This window comes from Mustela lutreola, chromosome 4 (genome assembly GCF_030435805.1).
Source record: "Mustela lutreola isolate mMusLut2 chromosome 4, mMusLut2.pri, whole genome shotgun sequence".
NCBI classification, from domain to species: Eukaryota; Metazoa; Chordata; class Mammalia; order Carnivora; family Mustelidae; genus Mustela; species Mustela lutreola.
In genome coordinates, this window is record NC_081293.1 from 107226405 (window position 1) to 107243471 (window position 17067).

The following is a 17067-nucleotide window of genomic DNA, read 5'->3' on the forward strand; positions in this document are numbered from 1 at the left end:
CGGCAGCGCCCACAGTCAGATGGGACCAGGGGAGGCTCTGGGAGGCTCTGCGAATGCTGGAATGTGAGGAGCCTCACGTGGGTGGGGGGCAGGGTGATGGTGGGGGGACGCACTTCTCTGCGTCCCGATGGTGGGGGGCAGGGTGATGGTGCCTCGAGGTGCTCACCTCCGAATCCCCAGAGCCTATGAGTAGGTGTTCCCTCAGCAGGTGGAATTATAGTTGCTGACCAGCAGACTCTGAGAGGGGGAGACCACCCTGGATTATGAACTGAGCCCACCGAAATCACAGGGCTCCTTACACATGGGAGGGGAAGGCAAATGCTGTGTGAGAAAATACCCCATCACCACTGCCCTGAGGGGAGAGGAGCCCGGAGCCAGGGCATGCAGCGGCTTCTAGAAGCTAAGAAGGGAAGGAGAATGCACGCCCTGGAGCCTACAGAGGAACACAGACACCCTGATTTGAGCCCCCGGACACCCGTTTGGGACGTCCGACTTCCAGAGCTATGCCGTCGTAACTGTGTGTTGTGTGGGACCACCAGGCTGGCAGAAATGTGTCCCAGCAGCCAGGGGAGCCTCGGACCTGTGACATGTGCTCTGCGCCCTTCCCAACCATCGCCCTCATAATTCTAATCTTTTTTAAGATTTTATTTACATATTTGACAGAGGGAGCTAGAGGCAGAGCAGGTGCAGAAGCAGGGGGAGCAGCAAAGGGAGAGGGAGAATCAAGCTCCCCACTAAGCAGGGAGTCCAATGTGGGACTCGATCCCCAAACCCTGGGATCATGACCGGAGCGGAAGGCAGACGCTTAACCCACTGAGCCACCCAGGCCTCCCTGGAATTCTAATCTTGAAATACTTACCATTCTAAAGTAAAGGTTCTATGTAATGTGATGCAAACTATATTCCAAAATAATGAGAAAGCAGGTCCTAAGTCTAGAGAAAGCCAAGTAGCATCAGCCCCCTGGCTTTCCCCCGTGCCCACGACAGGTGCCACGGGGCCCAATTCCAAGTCCCACGGGAGGTCAGCGGTTAATGAACTGGTGCCAGGTGCAGGAGGAGCCCAGGAACCCACCCCTCCTGGCCAAGCCTGAGACCCACTGGCAGAAGGAATTTTCCAGACACACAGCTGTTAGCAGCAGCATCCGGCGGAGGCCAGCGGCTAACCCCCAAACTCACAGCACCAACTGGTAACCCAGAAGTGAAGAGCAACTGTGCACACACACATAGTGGCTATGAGAATGTGAGAAGGGCCAGCTGGGAAACACCAGGTGCTGGACCTCGGAGAAGTGAGCAAAACCCACACCCTGGGCACAGAACAAGACCCAAGCCAAAGAGTGTGGGTCTTGCCCAAACGTCCGACCCCTCGACCCCAACCAGCAAGGCTCTCACCCTGGAGGGATCCGTGCAGCCAACGGAGACAGGTGCACGGTTTCCGGACCCTGCCCCATGCAAAGCAGGAGTGCTGGCAAACACACGGGAGTGACGAAGGAAAGGCGCAGAAAGAGCCTTCTAGAACCTCAGGAGTAGCAGCGGCGAGCTGGGTCTCCAGGGGTCAGCTCTTCCAACTCCTTTAGTTTATTCAGTTTGAAAAGGGAGGCTCCTATCTGGTGAGCCCCCCCAGCTCCTGCCCCTCGCTCCTGCCCTGACCGCTTATAGGGACCGAGAGAGAGAATGACTGTGACTAATTATTCTGTTACTTCCAAACCACCTCTGGGGCTGGGATACAATGACCAGGTAAGAGGAAGGGAGACTTCTAGAAGGGCCAGACCGATCCAGGCGGCTCCGAGGCTCGCAGAGGACTCCCTGTCCTGCTGCGTCCTCCACCCCTTCGCGCACCCTCCCCGGGAGCACCCTCAGAGGAACACTCTCGAGGGGGAACCCCACAGAGTGAGAAGCCTCAAGCGAGCGTACCTCCTGAAATTCCACGGAGTAATTCAGGATTTGCTCTGCGTGAAGGTCATCGAAGCCAAATCGGGATCTGAGGTCAGCCTGGACCTTCTGTGGGTCCCACACCAGCTCCCGCAGGGACAGGTTGTATCTGGACCCTGCAAGGCAACCAAAGAGTGACGATAATGTGTAATGTGTGTAATTAAGTTAAGGTGACAATAGTGAGTCAGTTGAGGCGGAAACAGTGGGACGCACGATTCAGAGCGCGGCGCCTCGTTCACTCCACCAGGAAAAGCAAGTGGAGACCAGATGCTCTCCAGGCACTCAGGTTGGAGAAGCAAACAGAAGCGACCACGGGATGCCTCGCAGCTTGGTAGGGTGGCCCACGGCCCTCGTATTCATGACTGCAGAGTTTCCAGAAGGAATATGACAACGTATTTCAAGAGCTTTATGAAATTCCAATCACCGAGCCCAATAATCACACTTTCAAAAAATCCTTCTCGAGAAGCCTAACCAGATGCATGAAGAAGAAGTAATGTACAACACAACGCTATGGCACTGGTCTTACACTGAGTCAGTACTAAAACCTGCGAAGCGTCTAGCACGGGGGAAAAGGATAAATGGCAGTAAATTCACAGCAGAAAATACCGCCCCCTTTAAAACCACATTTCTGGGGCGCCTGGGGCGCTCGGTCAGTTGAGCATCTGGCTCTTGATTTCAGCTCAGGCCATGGTCTCAGGGCCATGGGATCGAGCCCTGAGTCACCTCCGTGCTCTGCGAAGAGTTTGCTAGTCCCGCTCCCTCTGCTCCTCCCCCTGCTCTACCTCTCTCTCAAATAAATAAATTAAATTAAATACTTTAAAAAAAAATAAAAATAAAACTGCATTCCTGAAAACTACTTAAGGCCACAGATAAAATTTCCCTTAAAAGAATTAATCAAGGTATAAAACTCATTGGGACCCAAAGAACCCAGCAACACTCCCTGGAAACAGCACATACAGAATATAATTCCAAATCCCCCCCTCCGAGTTTTGACATAATCTCTGTGACCATGGCCTGGCGATTGCAAACCTAAAAGCTTATAAATTCCAAGGTGAGACTTCCTCTGAAATCCCAGCAGTGAGACAGTGTTCAGATCGTGAACCACAAGCCTCTCCTAGGCATCCACACATGCAAAGGACCACAAAACCATTCTCACTTGTGTGACCTCTTGGTACCCTTATTTTTTTCTAAGTTCTTATTTATTTACTTGAGAGAGAGAGAGAGAGACAGAAAAAACACAAGCAGGGGGGAGCAGCCAGCAGAGGGAAAAGGAGAAGCAGGCTCCTCACCGAGCAGGAAACCCAACATGGGGCTCAATCCCAGGACCCCGGGATCATGACCTGAGCCAAAGGCAGGTGCTTCATCGACTAAGCTCCCCAGGCTCCCTCTCTCAGTACCCCTAAATTAATACTGTGGTTCTCCAGGAAGGACATAGTTCTGCCACTTACAAAAGGCCCAGCCCTGGGGGACTTTAGGAAGGCATCGAAGATGGGGCAGATCGCAGAAATCTGAGACCCCTTGCTATTAGTCTAGCTGTCTATGCATAAAGGGGACAAGGTCTGGTTCTATGGTTTTATTTTAATTTTAACATTTATTTATTTACTGAGGGGGAGGGGCAGAGGGAGAGACAATCCTAAGCAGACCTCGCACTGAATGCAGAGTCCAACGTAGGGCTCGATTGCAAGACCTCGAGATCAACACCTAAGCCAAAACCAAGAGTCGGAAACTCAACAGACTGGGCCAACCCAGGGCTCCTGGTTCTGAGATTTTAAACTGGCATTTATTGTGTGTCAAAGAGGCAGTCCCTAGGCTAGGACTTTTCCTGGACAAGTCTTGCTAAGTTCCCCACAACACACCAGGTAGGTGTAATAACTACCCTCTTCTGGGGGAGAAGGAAGCAGACTGGGAGTCATATGATCTCACACCTCTGGCTTTAGTCATGACTCAAATCCAGATCTGAGCCCTGACCCTGCGTGGTAACCATTAAACTCTGCTGCTCTCAGAACGTATTAGGGTTATGCACAGAATTCCAGAAGGGAGGGGAAAATAGTGACACCAGTCACTGAGGGGTATCAAACTATAAAATCATTCTAGGGGCACCTGGGTGGCTCAGTCGTTAAGCGTCTGCCTTCAGCTCAGGTCATGATCCCAGAGTCCTAGGATCAAGCCCGGCATCAGGCTCCCTGCTCCGCGGGGAGTCTGCTTCTCCTTCTTCCTCTGTCTGCTGCTCCCCCTGCTTGTGTTCCCTCTCTCATTGTCCCTCTCTCTGTCAAATAAATAAAATCTTTTTTAAAAAATCAATGAACCTTGGAACACTGAAAAAAATAAAATTAAATTAAATAATAGTAATCATCATCATTCTACAACAATGAGAAACATAGGGCTTGACACTCGCTGCTGGACAGCAGAGCTCAGATCACAGGAATTCACAAGTTTAGTGAAGCACGTGCCTGGGCCCTTGACCCCAAGTCACTGACAGGGCGCATTCCTCCCCTTCCCACACCGTGATCTGCTCATTAGCCAAAGGTACTTTTCTTGGACACAAGAGAAAGAGGATAATTTTTAGTTGCCTTGAGATGCTTCGTCATAATGTTTCTCAGCTCTGACTCCCTGGCAACTGAAAAAATAGCTTATTTTAATGACATTCTTAGCTGTACTTATAGTTCCAGTTATAAGGTGAATAGATTGTTGTAATTTGGATCATGTACGAATACTTGAGCTTCCTAATGAGTCTTGCCACCACAGACATCACCAGGGAGGTTCCGTTCTGAGGGTAAGGACTGCTGGTTCCCACTGGAGAAGAAGCAAATTCGACATTAATAACTAGTCTTTCCTCTTGTAGATCCCAGAGGACAGGGGCTCTCCTTCCCAGGATGAACTCCTCCCTATGCTAAGCCACCAGAAACAAGAAGAACCTGAGTGTGACTGGGGGGGAGAGAGGGTGTCATATCAGGTTGTTCCAAGGAACCAGAAAAGTCTGGGAGAGGTAGAAATCTGTGGATAACCACCTCTTGACATAGGTCAGGAGACAGACTTCAAGAGTTAGCAGCAGGCAGAGAACATGATCCTGGGCTCCTGGCCCCAGGTCTGCCTGCCTGCCCCCCAGTCTGGCCCTCACATCTGTGCCAGGAACGTCTGTCCACAATGCTGGTCCAAAAGCTGCCCCAGCATTCTTCTGTGATCTGGCTCAGGATACTTTCTGGATTACCCCCTGCCATTGCCCACTGCCCCAAACACAATGGGCATAAAACACACACAGCTCTTGCCAAAGCCAGGAACTTCATGCACAGTTCTTCCTGGTACTGCTCCCTTGTGTCTTTGATGAACTAGAACTCATCTTTCAGAACCTCTCCTCAACGCTTTTCCTAAGAGGCCAGATCCCTACTCTGTGGGCTTTGTTTTTTCTTTATTGAAGCATCTCTCTCCTGTACTAAGCAGGACCTCCCCGAGAGCAAGAACCATGTATTACTCCATTTCTTATTCCCTCTCCTAGGACGTTTGGTTCATAGGAAGTATTCAGTACATGTTTATTGAAGGTGTGGATGGATGGATCGGTGGATCGGTGGGAATGGATGTGTGGATGGATGAGTGGGTGGGTGGGTGGATAGATGAATGGATGGGGGTGTGTGGATGGGTGAGTAGGTGGATAGATTGATGAATGAATGGATATATGAATGTATGAATGGATAGATAGATGGATATGTAGATAGATGGCTAGGTGGGTGTATGGGCAGATAGATGAATGGATGGATGTGTGGATGGGTGGGCAGGTGGATGGATGAGCAAATGAATGGATGTTGAGATGGGTGGATGGATCGATGGACGGACAGATGGGTGAGTGGTGGTAGATGGATGATTACGTGGTTGAATGATGGATAGCTGAGTGTATGAATCCTAACTCCACTGTCCCTTCCCTTGAATTTCCCTTACAGAAAGAGATAGAAATAGAGAAATAGAAAGAGAAAATTAAAACATTCAGGTCCAGTTGGCAATTGAAGAAATAATACCCTGAACGGAGAGTAGAGGAGTGGCTAAGGGGGAGCTGAGAGTTGGGAAAGTGGGAGATACTGGTCAAAGGGTACAGACTTAGTCATAAGGTAAGTAAGTTTTAGAGATCTAATATACAGCATGGTGACTACAGTTACTAATACTGTATCATATGCTTGAGATTTGCTAAGATGTCTTTAGTGCTCTCACCAAAGGGGAGGTAACTCACTGTGGGAGGAGAGAAATGGGCTCATTAACTCCACTGTGATAACAACTGCAACAACGTACGCATGATGTCTCAAATCATCACATTGTACACTTTAATTAGCAATAATCGTGCCTCGGATAAACCTCATTGGCTATGATACTGCCACTGTGCAAAGCTACATTGTACACTTTAAACCAATGCCATTTTAAAGATGCCTGGCTGGCTCAGTGGAAGAATGTGGGACTCTTGATCTCGGGGTTGTGAGTTCAAGCCCCACGTTGGGTGTAGAGGTTACTTACATAAATAAAACTCTAAAAAACATATTAACGGGGTTTGTCTGTTTGGGCTTTCCAAGTCTACATCCATCTGACTTTCTATTTTTCAAATATTTTTTTTTCCAAATAGGAGCAGAGGAGAGAGGAAAGATTCAAATCACAGAACCAATGACAGGTCTAACCTTCAAGGACATCAAATAAAAGAATTTTAAAAATCAATCATTTTTTACTTAAAAATAACCCATTTATGAGCAGTGGCCACAGAGTTTCAACAACAATAGAAAGTCAAATTCTGGTTTGAATTCCAAATTTTCAGTCTACTTCCACCTTTTAGAAATAGGAACCATGGTTTCCTTTCGGCGTTTGACATTTTGATTAAATCGTTTTTTGAACAGTTTTGGAGCTCTGCGATGGCTATTGACGAATGTGACCAGGGAAACACATGGAATCCCACACGAGCTCTCGAGTACACATACCAGCGGCGGCCATCCCGTGCTCCTGCAGAAATGTCAGCGTCGAAATGGTCACGTTCAGCACGATTTCAGAAACCGTGGAGAAAGTGTGGTTGAGGGGCAGCCAGTCTAAATCTTCCAAAGCTGCCAAGGAACTGGAACCAAAAGAAAACCAAAGTAAAGTGAGTGGGCTTTGCAAACTGAGGGCAATGGACCCAGAATTACTTGTGACCCGGCAGCCAGGTCCCAGCCCTTTGCAGGATGTGGACAGACCATGGACTTACCAGCTCTCAGCGTGGCTTCAAATGTGGCCCTGACTCCCTAGACTAGGGACCGATGATTCTGACAGCCAGCAAGGCCAGCCGGGGTGCAAGGTATCATCACCTCTACAAAGCACGTGGTCAGACACCCTCACTGCTTTGAGCTCAGGTCATCAGTCTGAACTCTGGAGATCCCCTTCTAGAATAGCGAGCCCCCCAACCCCCCACTGTCTGAACCCATGCATCTCAGGATGTCAGGGGCACCATCAAGGGTCAGCAACCGGTTTCACAGAACAAGGGGCTCTGGGGAGACCGCGTATATATTGCGTTCATGTTATTCTTTAAATACCGAAACGTTGTATTTTATAAGTAACTATATTAAGTCTAATTATAAATAGTAAGCCTGTAAACTAGAAAATCCATATGTCTAAATCTTAGCAGCAAGAGACCAGCAACATATAAGCTGTGCATCAGACAGGACACTTCCCTGCAGCTTCCCCTTCAGGAACGTCTCGCACGGTGTCCCCGTGTGATGAAGGGTCTCATGATGACAAGACCGTTAATAAATGATCAGCCTGCCCGATACCACATCCTTTCTTCTTTGTAAGGCTTTACTTATTTATTTGACAGAGAAAGAGCGAGTGCACAAACAGGGGGAGCAGCAGAGGGAAAGGGAGAAGCAGACTCCCTGCTGAGCAGAGAGCCTGATGCAGGGCTCCATCCCAGGACCCTGAGATCATGACCTGAGCCAAAGGCAGAGGCTTAACCCACTGAGCCACCCAGGCACGCTGCAAATACTTATTTCTAAATCGAATGCCAATTTTCTTTTTTTTTTAAGGATGATAGTTGTTTTTTGTGTGTTTTTAGTTGAAGTAGAGGTGACTGCATGAGAACTTTCCTGACCTTGCGTCACCGAAGCGGAATACAGAAATAAGATTAATGCTGGAGCTGACATGGCTCAGCAAGTGTCAGCGATACGCTCTGATCTCAAACTCTGTCTCTCTCCGGAGGGCCCAGTCACCGCCCATGCTAACACATTCAAGGCCCAGCGAGCAAGGACAACTGCGAAAACGCACCCACTATATTCAAATATATGACTTGTCAGTCAGACCCACAGACTGTCAAAACATGCCCCATTGTCCTCTGTTGACTGATAGGCCTTCATAAGAACGTGGAAAGTCATGTTCAAATTTAGAATTTTCTGAACTCGGGGCACCTGGGGGGCTCAGCCTGTAGAGCCTCTGCCTTCCACTCAGGTCATGGTCTCAGGGTCCTGGGATTGAGGCCCGCACTGGGCTCTCTGCTCGGTGGGGAGCCTGCTTCCCTCCTCTGCCCCTGCCCCTCCCCAACTCATGCTCGATCTCTCTCTCTCTCTCTTTCATTCACTCTTGCTCTCTCTCAAGTAAATAAGAAAAATCTCAAAAATCAAATAGCAATCATTAAAAATGATCATTTGAAGAGGCCCCTGGCTGGCCCAATCAAGGGAGCACTGCCCACAGCACTGTAAGTTCAAGCCCCACCATGGGCAGAGGTTACTTAAAATGAAAATCTTTAAAAACAATCACCATAATAAAAATGATCGCTTGAAGACAACGGGAACGTATGAAAAGTTCATGATGAAATGTTAAGTTGCCAAAATCTGGACAATATGACTGCCCTTGTATAAAATATCTGCACCAGTAGACCAAGAACGGACACAGAGAGCCATCTCAGGGTACCGGGATTCCCAATCACTTTCTTGAATGGAACAAGAGATCAGCCAGACACACAGATGTCCCCATAAAAGAGCGAGGAGAAGAAAGCCAGCACACCTATCATGGGGTAGATTCCTCTTTTGCACTTACTTCAAAGCCGCCTGGAGGAGGTGTGCCCCGCCACGGAGACGGTCTTCCAGGCAGATGTTGTTTGTGTACAATCTTGGCAGAAGAAGTAGAAACTTCCAGATGTGGGGCTGCTGGTGGAGCTTTTCCAGTTTCGAGATCACCTCCTCGGTCTTATTGAGATCCATCTGTGAGGAAAAAGCACCGAGAGTTCCCCCTTCGGTGTCGTTCACAACTGAAGAAGCAGTGGGGCTGGGTTGGCTTCCAGAACCTCAGCAGACGGAGATGCGGGCCTGGCGCACCACCGCTTTGAACAGACAAGGTTTGAGGATCATCCCTTTGGGTTGGGATTTTAAATATTGGGAGGCTGTGGACTTCACAGAGACAGAGAGGTACGGGTCTGTTTTTGTCACAAGCTATGTCATCGTCTATGATCTTGAGACTTGGAAATATATGATTAGTTGTTCAGACAGAAACGGAAATGGACCCCCTGCTGCTCCCCCGCAGCAGAACGCAACCCTAATGGAAGCGCAGCGTGAACAATTAAATCCCAGACTCCGTCTGCACGAGATCCCCATCCTGCCTTCCCCCACCACTGTGTGTCATGGCCCCACCTTACAGCCTTGGTCTGGAGGAAGGAAAATAAAAAATCACAGCTAAAAGAACATCCCAGCAATACAGCCAGGGAATAAGAAACTACAGACCAGATTTCTTTCTCCAGGATTTAAAAAAAAAAAAAAATGAGGGGCACCAGGCTGGCTCAGTTGGAAGACCAGGCAACTCCTGATCTCAGGGGTCATGAGTTCAAGCCCCAGGTATAGAGATTAGAAATAAATAAATAAACAGGCAAATAAACTAACTTCAACTTTTACAAAAAATGAGACTGGGGGCGCCTGGGGGGCTCGGTTGTTAAGCGTCTGCCTTCAGCTCAGGTCATGATCCCAGGGTCTTGGGATTGAGTCCTGCCTTGGGCTCCCTGCTCTGTGGGGAATCTGCTTCTCCCTCTGCCCTCTGTTCATGCTTGCTCAAACAAATAAATATATTTTTTTTAATTTTTAAAAAATAAAATAAATTTAAAAAGTGAGACTGCAGGTTAAGAATTTAAAGTGTGTGTTTCAGTGGGTAGATGTGGGAAGGGCTTCCTCCCGGGGAAAGGTGTGTGGGGAAGTGGGGACTGGCTCCATCTCACTGAAGCCGTAAACCAGCTACTTTAAACACAAGCCTGTAAGCAGGGCAGGGAAGGTCGGGTGCCAGGCAGGACTGAGATGGGTGTGTGGGAAAAAGGGGAAGAAAATGCATCTTCCAACAGCATGGCCGGCTTGGTCAGAAGGCACCCATCTGCGCCAGCATGTAGTGCAGAGACTCTGGAACATTCTAGATGCCTGAGCTTTCCATACCACAAACTAGCTATGGCAAAGCGAACACCGAGCAGGTGGGCCTCCAGAACATTCCTGAGCCAGCGTGCTCCCCCAGGGGAGTCACACCCCAACCCCCAGTGGCATCTCTGGGAAAACAGGCCCAGGTCTGGGCTCAGCAGGCCCAGCCCAGAGTCTCGCTTGAGAAAATCAAACTGCGCCTTGCAACCCATGTCTTGAGGGACTCTGGCTGTCTCAAATACAGTGCTGCTGAAAACACACCATTGGAAAGAAGAGTTTGGGGACCTCTGGCCGGTTCAGCCAATGGAACATGCAGCTCTTGATCTTAGGGTAATGAGTTCAAGCCCCATTTTGGTCGTGGGGATGACATAAAAGGAAAAGTATTTGAAAAATAAAATAAAAACCAGTGCTTTGAACTTAACCACCAGGTCTCTGGAGACTAAGCTTCAAATGTTTAAGATACTTACGGCTAAGAAACTGGAGCTTGGAGAAGAATCTGCAATAAAAGAGATTTCAGGTGTTAGTTCAGAGAGCAGTCAAGCATTGGCCAGCCCTGCTTTAGTTCTAAAACCAAGGCGGCTATCATGAATCCTGGCCCCAACCTTGAGGACACCCACACAGGGGAGCAAGTCTGAAGGACATGGTCACTGTGGATTTGCAAAGCAAGAGAGAATTGATTGGGTACCCAGGAAATGACTCAACGGGTCAAGCAAACCTCAGTCATGGGCCAAAAAAGTATTGATTACTCTATCAATTTCTATCGATTGATTACTCTATCGATTTTTTTTAAAGTATTACTATTTTATTTTTTATTTTGTTGAATACACATTTCTTTCACTGGCAGTCCAGATGAACAAGTATACAAAGGAAATATTTAAATTTTGCTTTTGGCAGATGTCAAGATAAACTGTGCAGATTAAAATGCCTCAATTTAACCTGAAGAAATGGTTTTGAATCATACAAATTTTTAAGAAGAAAAATAAAGACTGTCCAAAGGGATTCTCCTAGCTTATAACACATTTCCAGAATAACTCTCAAAAAAAAAAAAAATTCAAAAATACTCATTGACTACTTTAAAAATAGGTCAATACCATATAGCTTTATGAAATAACTTCTAAAATTTATATTTTTTTATTTAAAAAGGACCCCACGTTTTAAATAAACCGCTAGCAATATAATTTTCCTCACTTAAAAGTGCATATCTCTGAGGGTGGGACATACATACTTTTTTTTTTTTTTTAAAGATTTTATTTATTTATTTGACAGAGAGAGATGACAAGCAGGCAGAGAGGCAGGCAGAGAGAGAGGAGGAAGCAGGCTCCCTGCTGAGCAGAGAGCCTGACCTGGGGCTCGATCCCAGGACCCTGGGATCATGACCCGAGCCGAAGACAGTGGCTTAACCCACTGAGCCACCCAGGCGTCCCAATACTTTTTGAACAAATAATGATTTTTACAAATTTTTAACACACACACACACACACAAAAATTACTTAAAATATTTTTAAGGGGGAAAAGAGTTTTCACCAAAAGTCATCTTTAAATAGACTGCGGTAGATGACACTGTTCCTTTTTTTGTTTTTTAATACCATCAGAATTCTCAATGAGATGCTTTGGCAGAGTTTTAAGACATATCATGGTCTCTACCAAGTGACACTGACATTAATGATGTCAGGCATTTTGAGTACTCAGGACAAGTACTTGGGCAGGACAAGAAAGATAAAGAAAAAACCTCGAAGAGACCAAGAAGAACATAGTTATGTTTTTTTCAGATTCTCTGTGGAGTCACAGTGGGACACGGTCAGAGAGGCACAGACCGGTCTCTGCTCCGGCATTTCTGGAGTGACACAGTGACAGGACATCCTTTGTTATACCGGGTCTTGGTCCCCAGCCCTTGAGAGGAGAACCTGTAAGACTTTGGGAATTTCTGGAATGATAAGAGTGTCTTTGTGTGCTAATGAGATGCCTGGGGGCTGCCCACCGCCACCCCCCCCCCCCCGCATAGGGCCAGGAGAGGGGCAGATCCCCCGAGAAAGACCATGATTCGAGAGCTGAGACTTTTGGGGCCCCACTCCCTTGACATCCAGGGTGGGAAGAGGGCTGGAGGCTGAGCTAATCACCAATGACCACTGAGTTCGTGAGGTACACCAACCTGATGTACCACCAGAACCACCAAAAAACCCCGAAAGATGGGGTTCGGAATGCTTCTGGTTCGTAAACATATTGACAGGCTGGGAGGTGGCCCGGCCCAGTTCAACGGGGACAGAAGACCCTTCCGGGTCTCTGCCTATATACTTAATTCAGGGGTCCCTCTGAACCCTGTATAATATAAAAAAACAGTAAAGGGGCACCTGGGTGGCTCAGCCGGTAAAGTCTCTGCCTTTGGCTCAAGTTATGATCCCAGGGTCCTGGGATCGAGTCCTGCATCAGGCTCCCTGCTCAGTGGGGAGTCTGTTTGTACCCCCACTTCCCACTTGTGCTCTCTCCCTCTCTCTGACAAATAAATAAAATCTTTAAAAAAAACAAAACAAAACAAAACAAAAAAGTAGTAAACCAGCTAGAGTTCTATGGGCTGTTCTAGCAAATGAATCAAACCCCAGAAGGGGTTTGTAGTCACATCGAACAAAACTGGGTACCTGGGACCCACGACTTGGAATTGGGGGTCTGAAGTGGGGCGGTTGGCGGACGGAGTCCATACCCGTGGGGGTATGAGTCACGCCAGGTGGTTGTGTCAGAACTGAATTAAATGATAGGATGCCCCTGGAATCCCCCTGGAGTGACAGGCCCATACGCCCGTGTCGGGAAGTATCACCTATGAAGACACAGGTTTTCTCTGGCGGGTGCGTCGGCCTTTATGAAAAGTGGCTCAAACAGCAAGGAACTGGAAACAAAGTGGAGATAGAAATTCTTGTTAAAAAGAAAAAACTAGTTCTTGGGGTGCTTAGGTGGCTCAGTCGGTCAAGCATCGGACTCTTGATCTTGCCTCAGGTCTTGAGCTCAGGGGGTGGTGAGTTCAAGGCCTGCACTGGGTTCCACGCTGGGCGTGGAGCCTACTTTAAAAAAACAAAAACAAAACAAAACAAAAAGACAGTTCTCTGTTTCCAGAATACAGAAAACCTCATTTGAACACCACATTTTATAAAAGCAGAATGATCTCGCGACAGTTCCTAATAGAAGAACGCCATCACTTGGTCTCTGAAGGGCTCTGGTCTCCTGCGGACGCGTTTGGGTCCATTGTGAAACCAGCCTGGCCTTGCCCGGCCCTGGACGAGGGCTGCTTTCTCTCTCAGAAATAGCACCTGGTGTCACCTCGCTGTCCGTTTTCCAGTCATGCTCTTGATCTTGCCCCCTTGTATATAATCCGTGAGAAGACACCAACTCTATAAAGAGAAGCCCTGGAGGCGGGTCCTGAGGGTCTCCAGACTTCACCAGGGAAAACCCCGGGTGGGGGAAGTGGTCAACTTGAATTTCAGGTAAACAACGGATACTTTTCACTCTAAGTACATAATCTTGGAGACAGGCTTATCCTAAAAACCTGTTCACGGTTTCCCTGAAATTCAAATTTAGTTCAGCTAAAATTTAATAGCGGAGGGCGGGATACTATTTAAGGGAGCGGGGTCGGGTAGGTGGGCTGGGGCTCCAGCTCGCTGTTCAAGCTGACAACCACGGCGGGCTTAGGGCCAGGAGACGGGTGGCCTCTCACGGCCCACGCCTCCCTGCTGGTGATCCAGGCTCCAGAGGCTCTGTATCTGATTCTCCGTCTCTGTCACTGATTCATAAATAAGAGTCAGGGCCTCCTAGGATGTAGACACACTTCATAAGGCACAGACCTATCTGGCCCCATAACCCGAAAGATCTGTCAAGCAAGATAACCCTCCAGGACCTTAAAGCATCACTGTGTTGAAAGGCCCATCCAGCTCAGCCCGGGGGAGGGGATGAATCGGGAGAACGTGCGCGCGTGCTTGTGTGCAGGGGACATGCAGGGAGACAGCACAGCAAGGACGGCTTGTAACCTCTCCAAAGGTTGCACCCGCTCAGGGTGCCTTCCCAGGCAGGAAGTGGTAGACACGTGGCCTCTCAACGAGCCCCGGGGGCTGGGCCTCCCACACGGAGAGCGGACCTCTTTCCCACAACCCCACAACCTGATGCCATGAGGCAAACTCAGGCGTAAACAGGACGTGAAGGACCTTCTGGGTGCTCGGCCTCCGTGAGCCCGTGTCTGGGTAGAGACTGACTTGCCTGGAGACTTGGATCTTCCTGCCCACAGTTCCTGTAGGGTTTTTGCCTTGTCCAGGATTTCACAAATTTCCTCGGCAAGGTCCTGTATCTCCTCCAGGAAGGCCAGGTCGTTGACCTTCTCGCGATGGCCATTTGCAGCCTGGAACCTAGACGAACTTTAAATAAGTGGAATGAATATCACAAGATTGCTTCACACACGGTCCCAATTCTTGGGCATTTTTCAGATTCTTGAGACCTAGCGCAAATGCGCTCTTGACCAACCTGGCACGCGTTTAGGCCTCCACCACCTACCCTGCAGAGCTCTCTCTCCGAGACCTTCGTCCCAAAGGGAAATGATCATTTTACAAAAATCTCCAGCAGCAGGAGATGAGACAGTCCATCATCCATGATGCTCAACCCTGTGTCTGTGTATTAGTGGTTCCCCGTGTCTGGTTTACGTGGCAAGTGCCACATAAACCAGCACATCCTGGGACAAGCATCGCTGGGGATGACAGGGCCTCTTTTCAATTCCAGAAGAATGGCTGTGGGGTGTAGGCGGGGTTCAGGAGCATGGAGTGGAAGCGGACTACCAGGCTTTGGAGATAGAGAGGTGGAGACGCACATCCCCCTGGAAGGGGACTGAGAGGATATGGAAAGAACCCCCTGGGGAGTGCGATGCCACACCCCTTTTATTCTCTGTATCTCTGAGGCATTGACCCCCGGGGCCTTGCTGACTGCTGCCAACTCCCTCCAAGGGTGACCCAATTCTTAGAGACAGCAAAGGGCTCGCCAGGGAGGGATTTCCACGTCGGCACATCTTGCACACCTGATAGGACAAATCTCAGGTGTGAAGACAGGAGCTTTGGGGCGAGGGAATAATGCAAGACATCTACGGTAGCAGTGGGAAGGGGGTCTCCACCCAGGACAGCAAGACACCTGTGCAGGGACATGGGGTGTCTCTGAGGCCCCGTGGACACCAGGACCAAGGCCAGAGAACCCTTTCCCCAGGGGGTGGTGTTGGGGGAGGGGGTAATGGTCTGCCGTGAGGAGGAGGTCTGCAGGGAGCTGGATATTTAAGCCTCTGTCCCATTTTCGGTTAGGATGTTCACAGTCTTCTCTCCTGAGGTTTTAAACACAGTATCCCTTCCCTTTGTCACATTTGGGAGAAATAAGCCCTTGGGTGTTTTTAGTTACCTCTGAGTTTATTTTCGCTTTGAGTAATCTCACCGCTAGCAGACAACAGACGTAAAATACATAAGCAATACCATCCGTCAGAGCAGTGACCTCAGCGGAAAACGCCAGGACACATCTCAGAACAGTCACACGCATAACCACACGTGCTTTGAAGGAGGGTCCCCTTGACCTCAACAGCGGGGCCCTGGAAGGCGAGTCCCGCGGGGACGGTCAGAGTGGAGGCCCCCAGAAGTTCCAGACACAGATGTGCATGGACTAATGTCGTGCTGGGAAAACGCACACCATGCAATTCTTCTTGGAAAATGAGAGCAAATTGCTATCCTATCCTCTTCTTAACCTTACGTATCTCACCTACGGCAGGAAAGAGGGTTTTCTGACTAACTTATTAACTAGTAAATAAAAGAGAATTCTTCTCACTATCTTTGGAATCTGCACTGACCATCCAGTCTACAGAGAGTCTCCAATTCAGTGGGAACTTATTTTTAATCAATAAGACACAGCAGATTTAAAATAAGAAATCATTTCACAAACTGCTAGGTGTGTGTTGTGACCAGGTGTCCAATCACAGGCAGTGTGTCCAAGGCAAAGAAAAATTAAAAATGGGGGACATGTTTCCTGACTAGGAAGTGGCAGAGCTCGTTAGATCATGACTGGGCTTGCATGACCCCAGCCACGGTCATGCAACCTTAATAAGGTCAGAACAGATCCAACCAACACTGACCGGTGGATAAAACCAATTCAAGGTCTTTAGGGTCAAGGTCCACTTAGACACAAAGAAATGAAGCCCAGAGAGTCAAAGTGGATTTGCTGAAAGCGAGCACAGTGACACAGCTGAGCCAGGACCAGACCCTCTCAGCCATGCACTCGCCGTCACCTGTCACCTGTCACTGACACCCCACAGGAACCTCACCTGTTAAAGGGCGCCCTTCACCTCCAGTGGGTCAGAATTCTAAAAGCCCAAGAAAGCACTTATCATTCCTGAATAAAGGATTAAAAGGAAGCTCTCCTGGGAACCCAGAGAATTAGCACACAATAGAAAATACTGTAATTCAAGACAAATTTCCCTGTGAATAACTGGTTGTGTGGGGTTTTTTTCTCTTTTCTTTCTTTTTTTAAAGATTTTTTAAAAATATTTTATTCATTTATTGGAGAACGCAAGGGAGCACAAGCAGGGGAGGGGCAGAGGGAGAGGGAGAAGCAGACTCCTCGCTGAGCAGAGAGCCCGATGTGGGACTTGATCCCAGGACCCTGAGATCATGACCTGAGCCAAAGACAGAGGCTTAACCCACTGAGCCACCCAGGTACCCCTAAGATTTTATTTCTGAGTAATCTCTGCACCCAACATGGGGCTC

General features: G+C 48.5%; 1 protein-coding gene and 1 pseudogene across 1 annotated transcript in view; both read right to left on the reverse strand.

Moving 5' to 3' along the window:
* The window catches only part of ABCA13 (ATP binding cassette subfamily A member 13), a 320534-nt gene that overhangs the window by 273639 nt on the left and 29828 nt on the right, over nucleotides 1–17067 (reverse strand). Inside the window, exons 4-9 of the mRNA XM_059172525.1 lie at nucleotides 14543–14697; nucleotides 10774–10802; nucleotides 8955–9118; nucleotides 6875–7005; nucleotides 4783–4789; nucleotides 1911–2037 (exon numbers count right to left, since the gene is read on the reverse strand). Of these exons, the coding sequence (XP_059028508.1) occupies nucleotides 1911–2037; nucleotides 4783–4789; nucleotides 6875–7005; nucleotides 8955–9118; nucleotides 10774–10802; nucleotides 14543–14697 (613 nt within the window). The remainder of the gene's footprint in view (nucleotides 1–1910; nucleotides 2038–4782; nucleotides 4790–6874; nucleotides 7006–8954; nucleotides 9119–10773; nucleotides 10803–14542; nucleotides 14698–17067) is intronic.
* Nucleotides 6226–6300, reverse strand: LOC131830898 (U4 spliceosomal RNA; annotated as a pseudogene).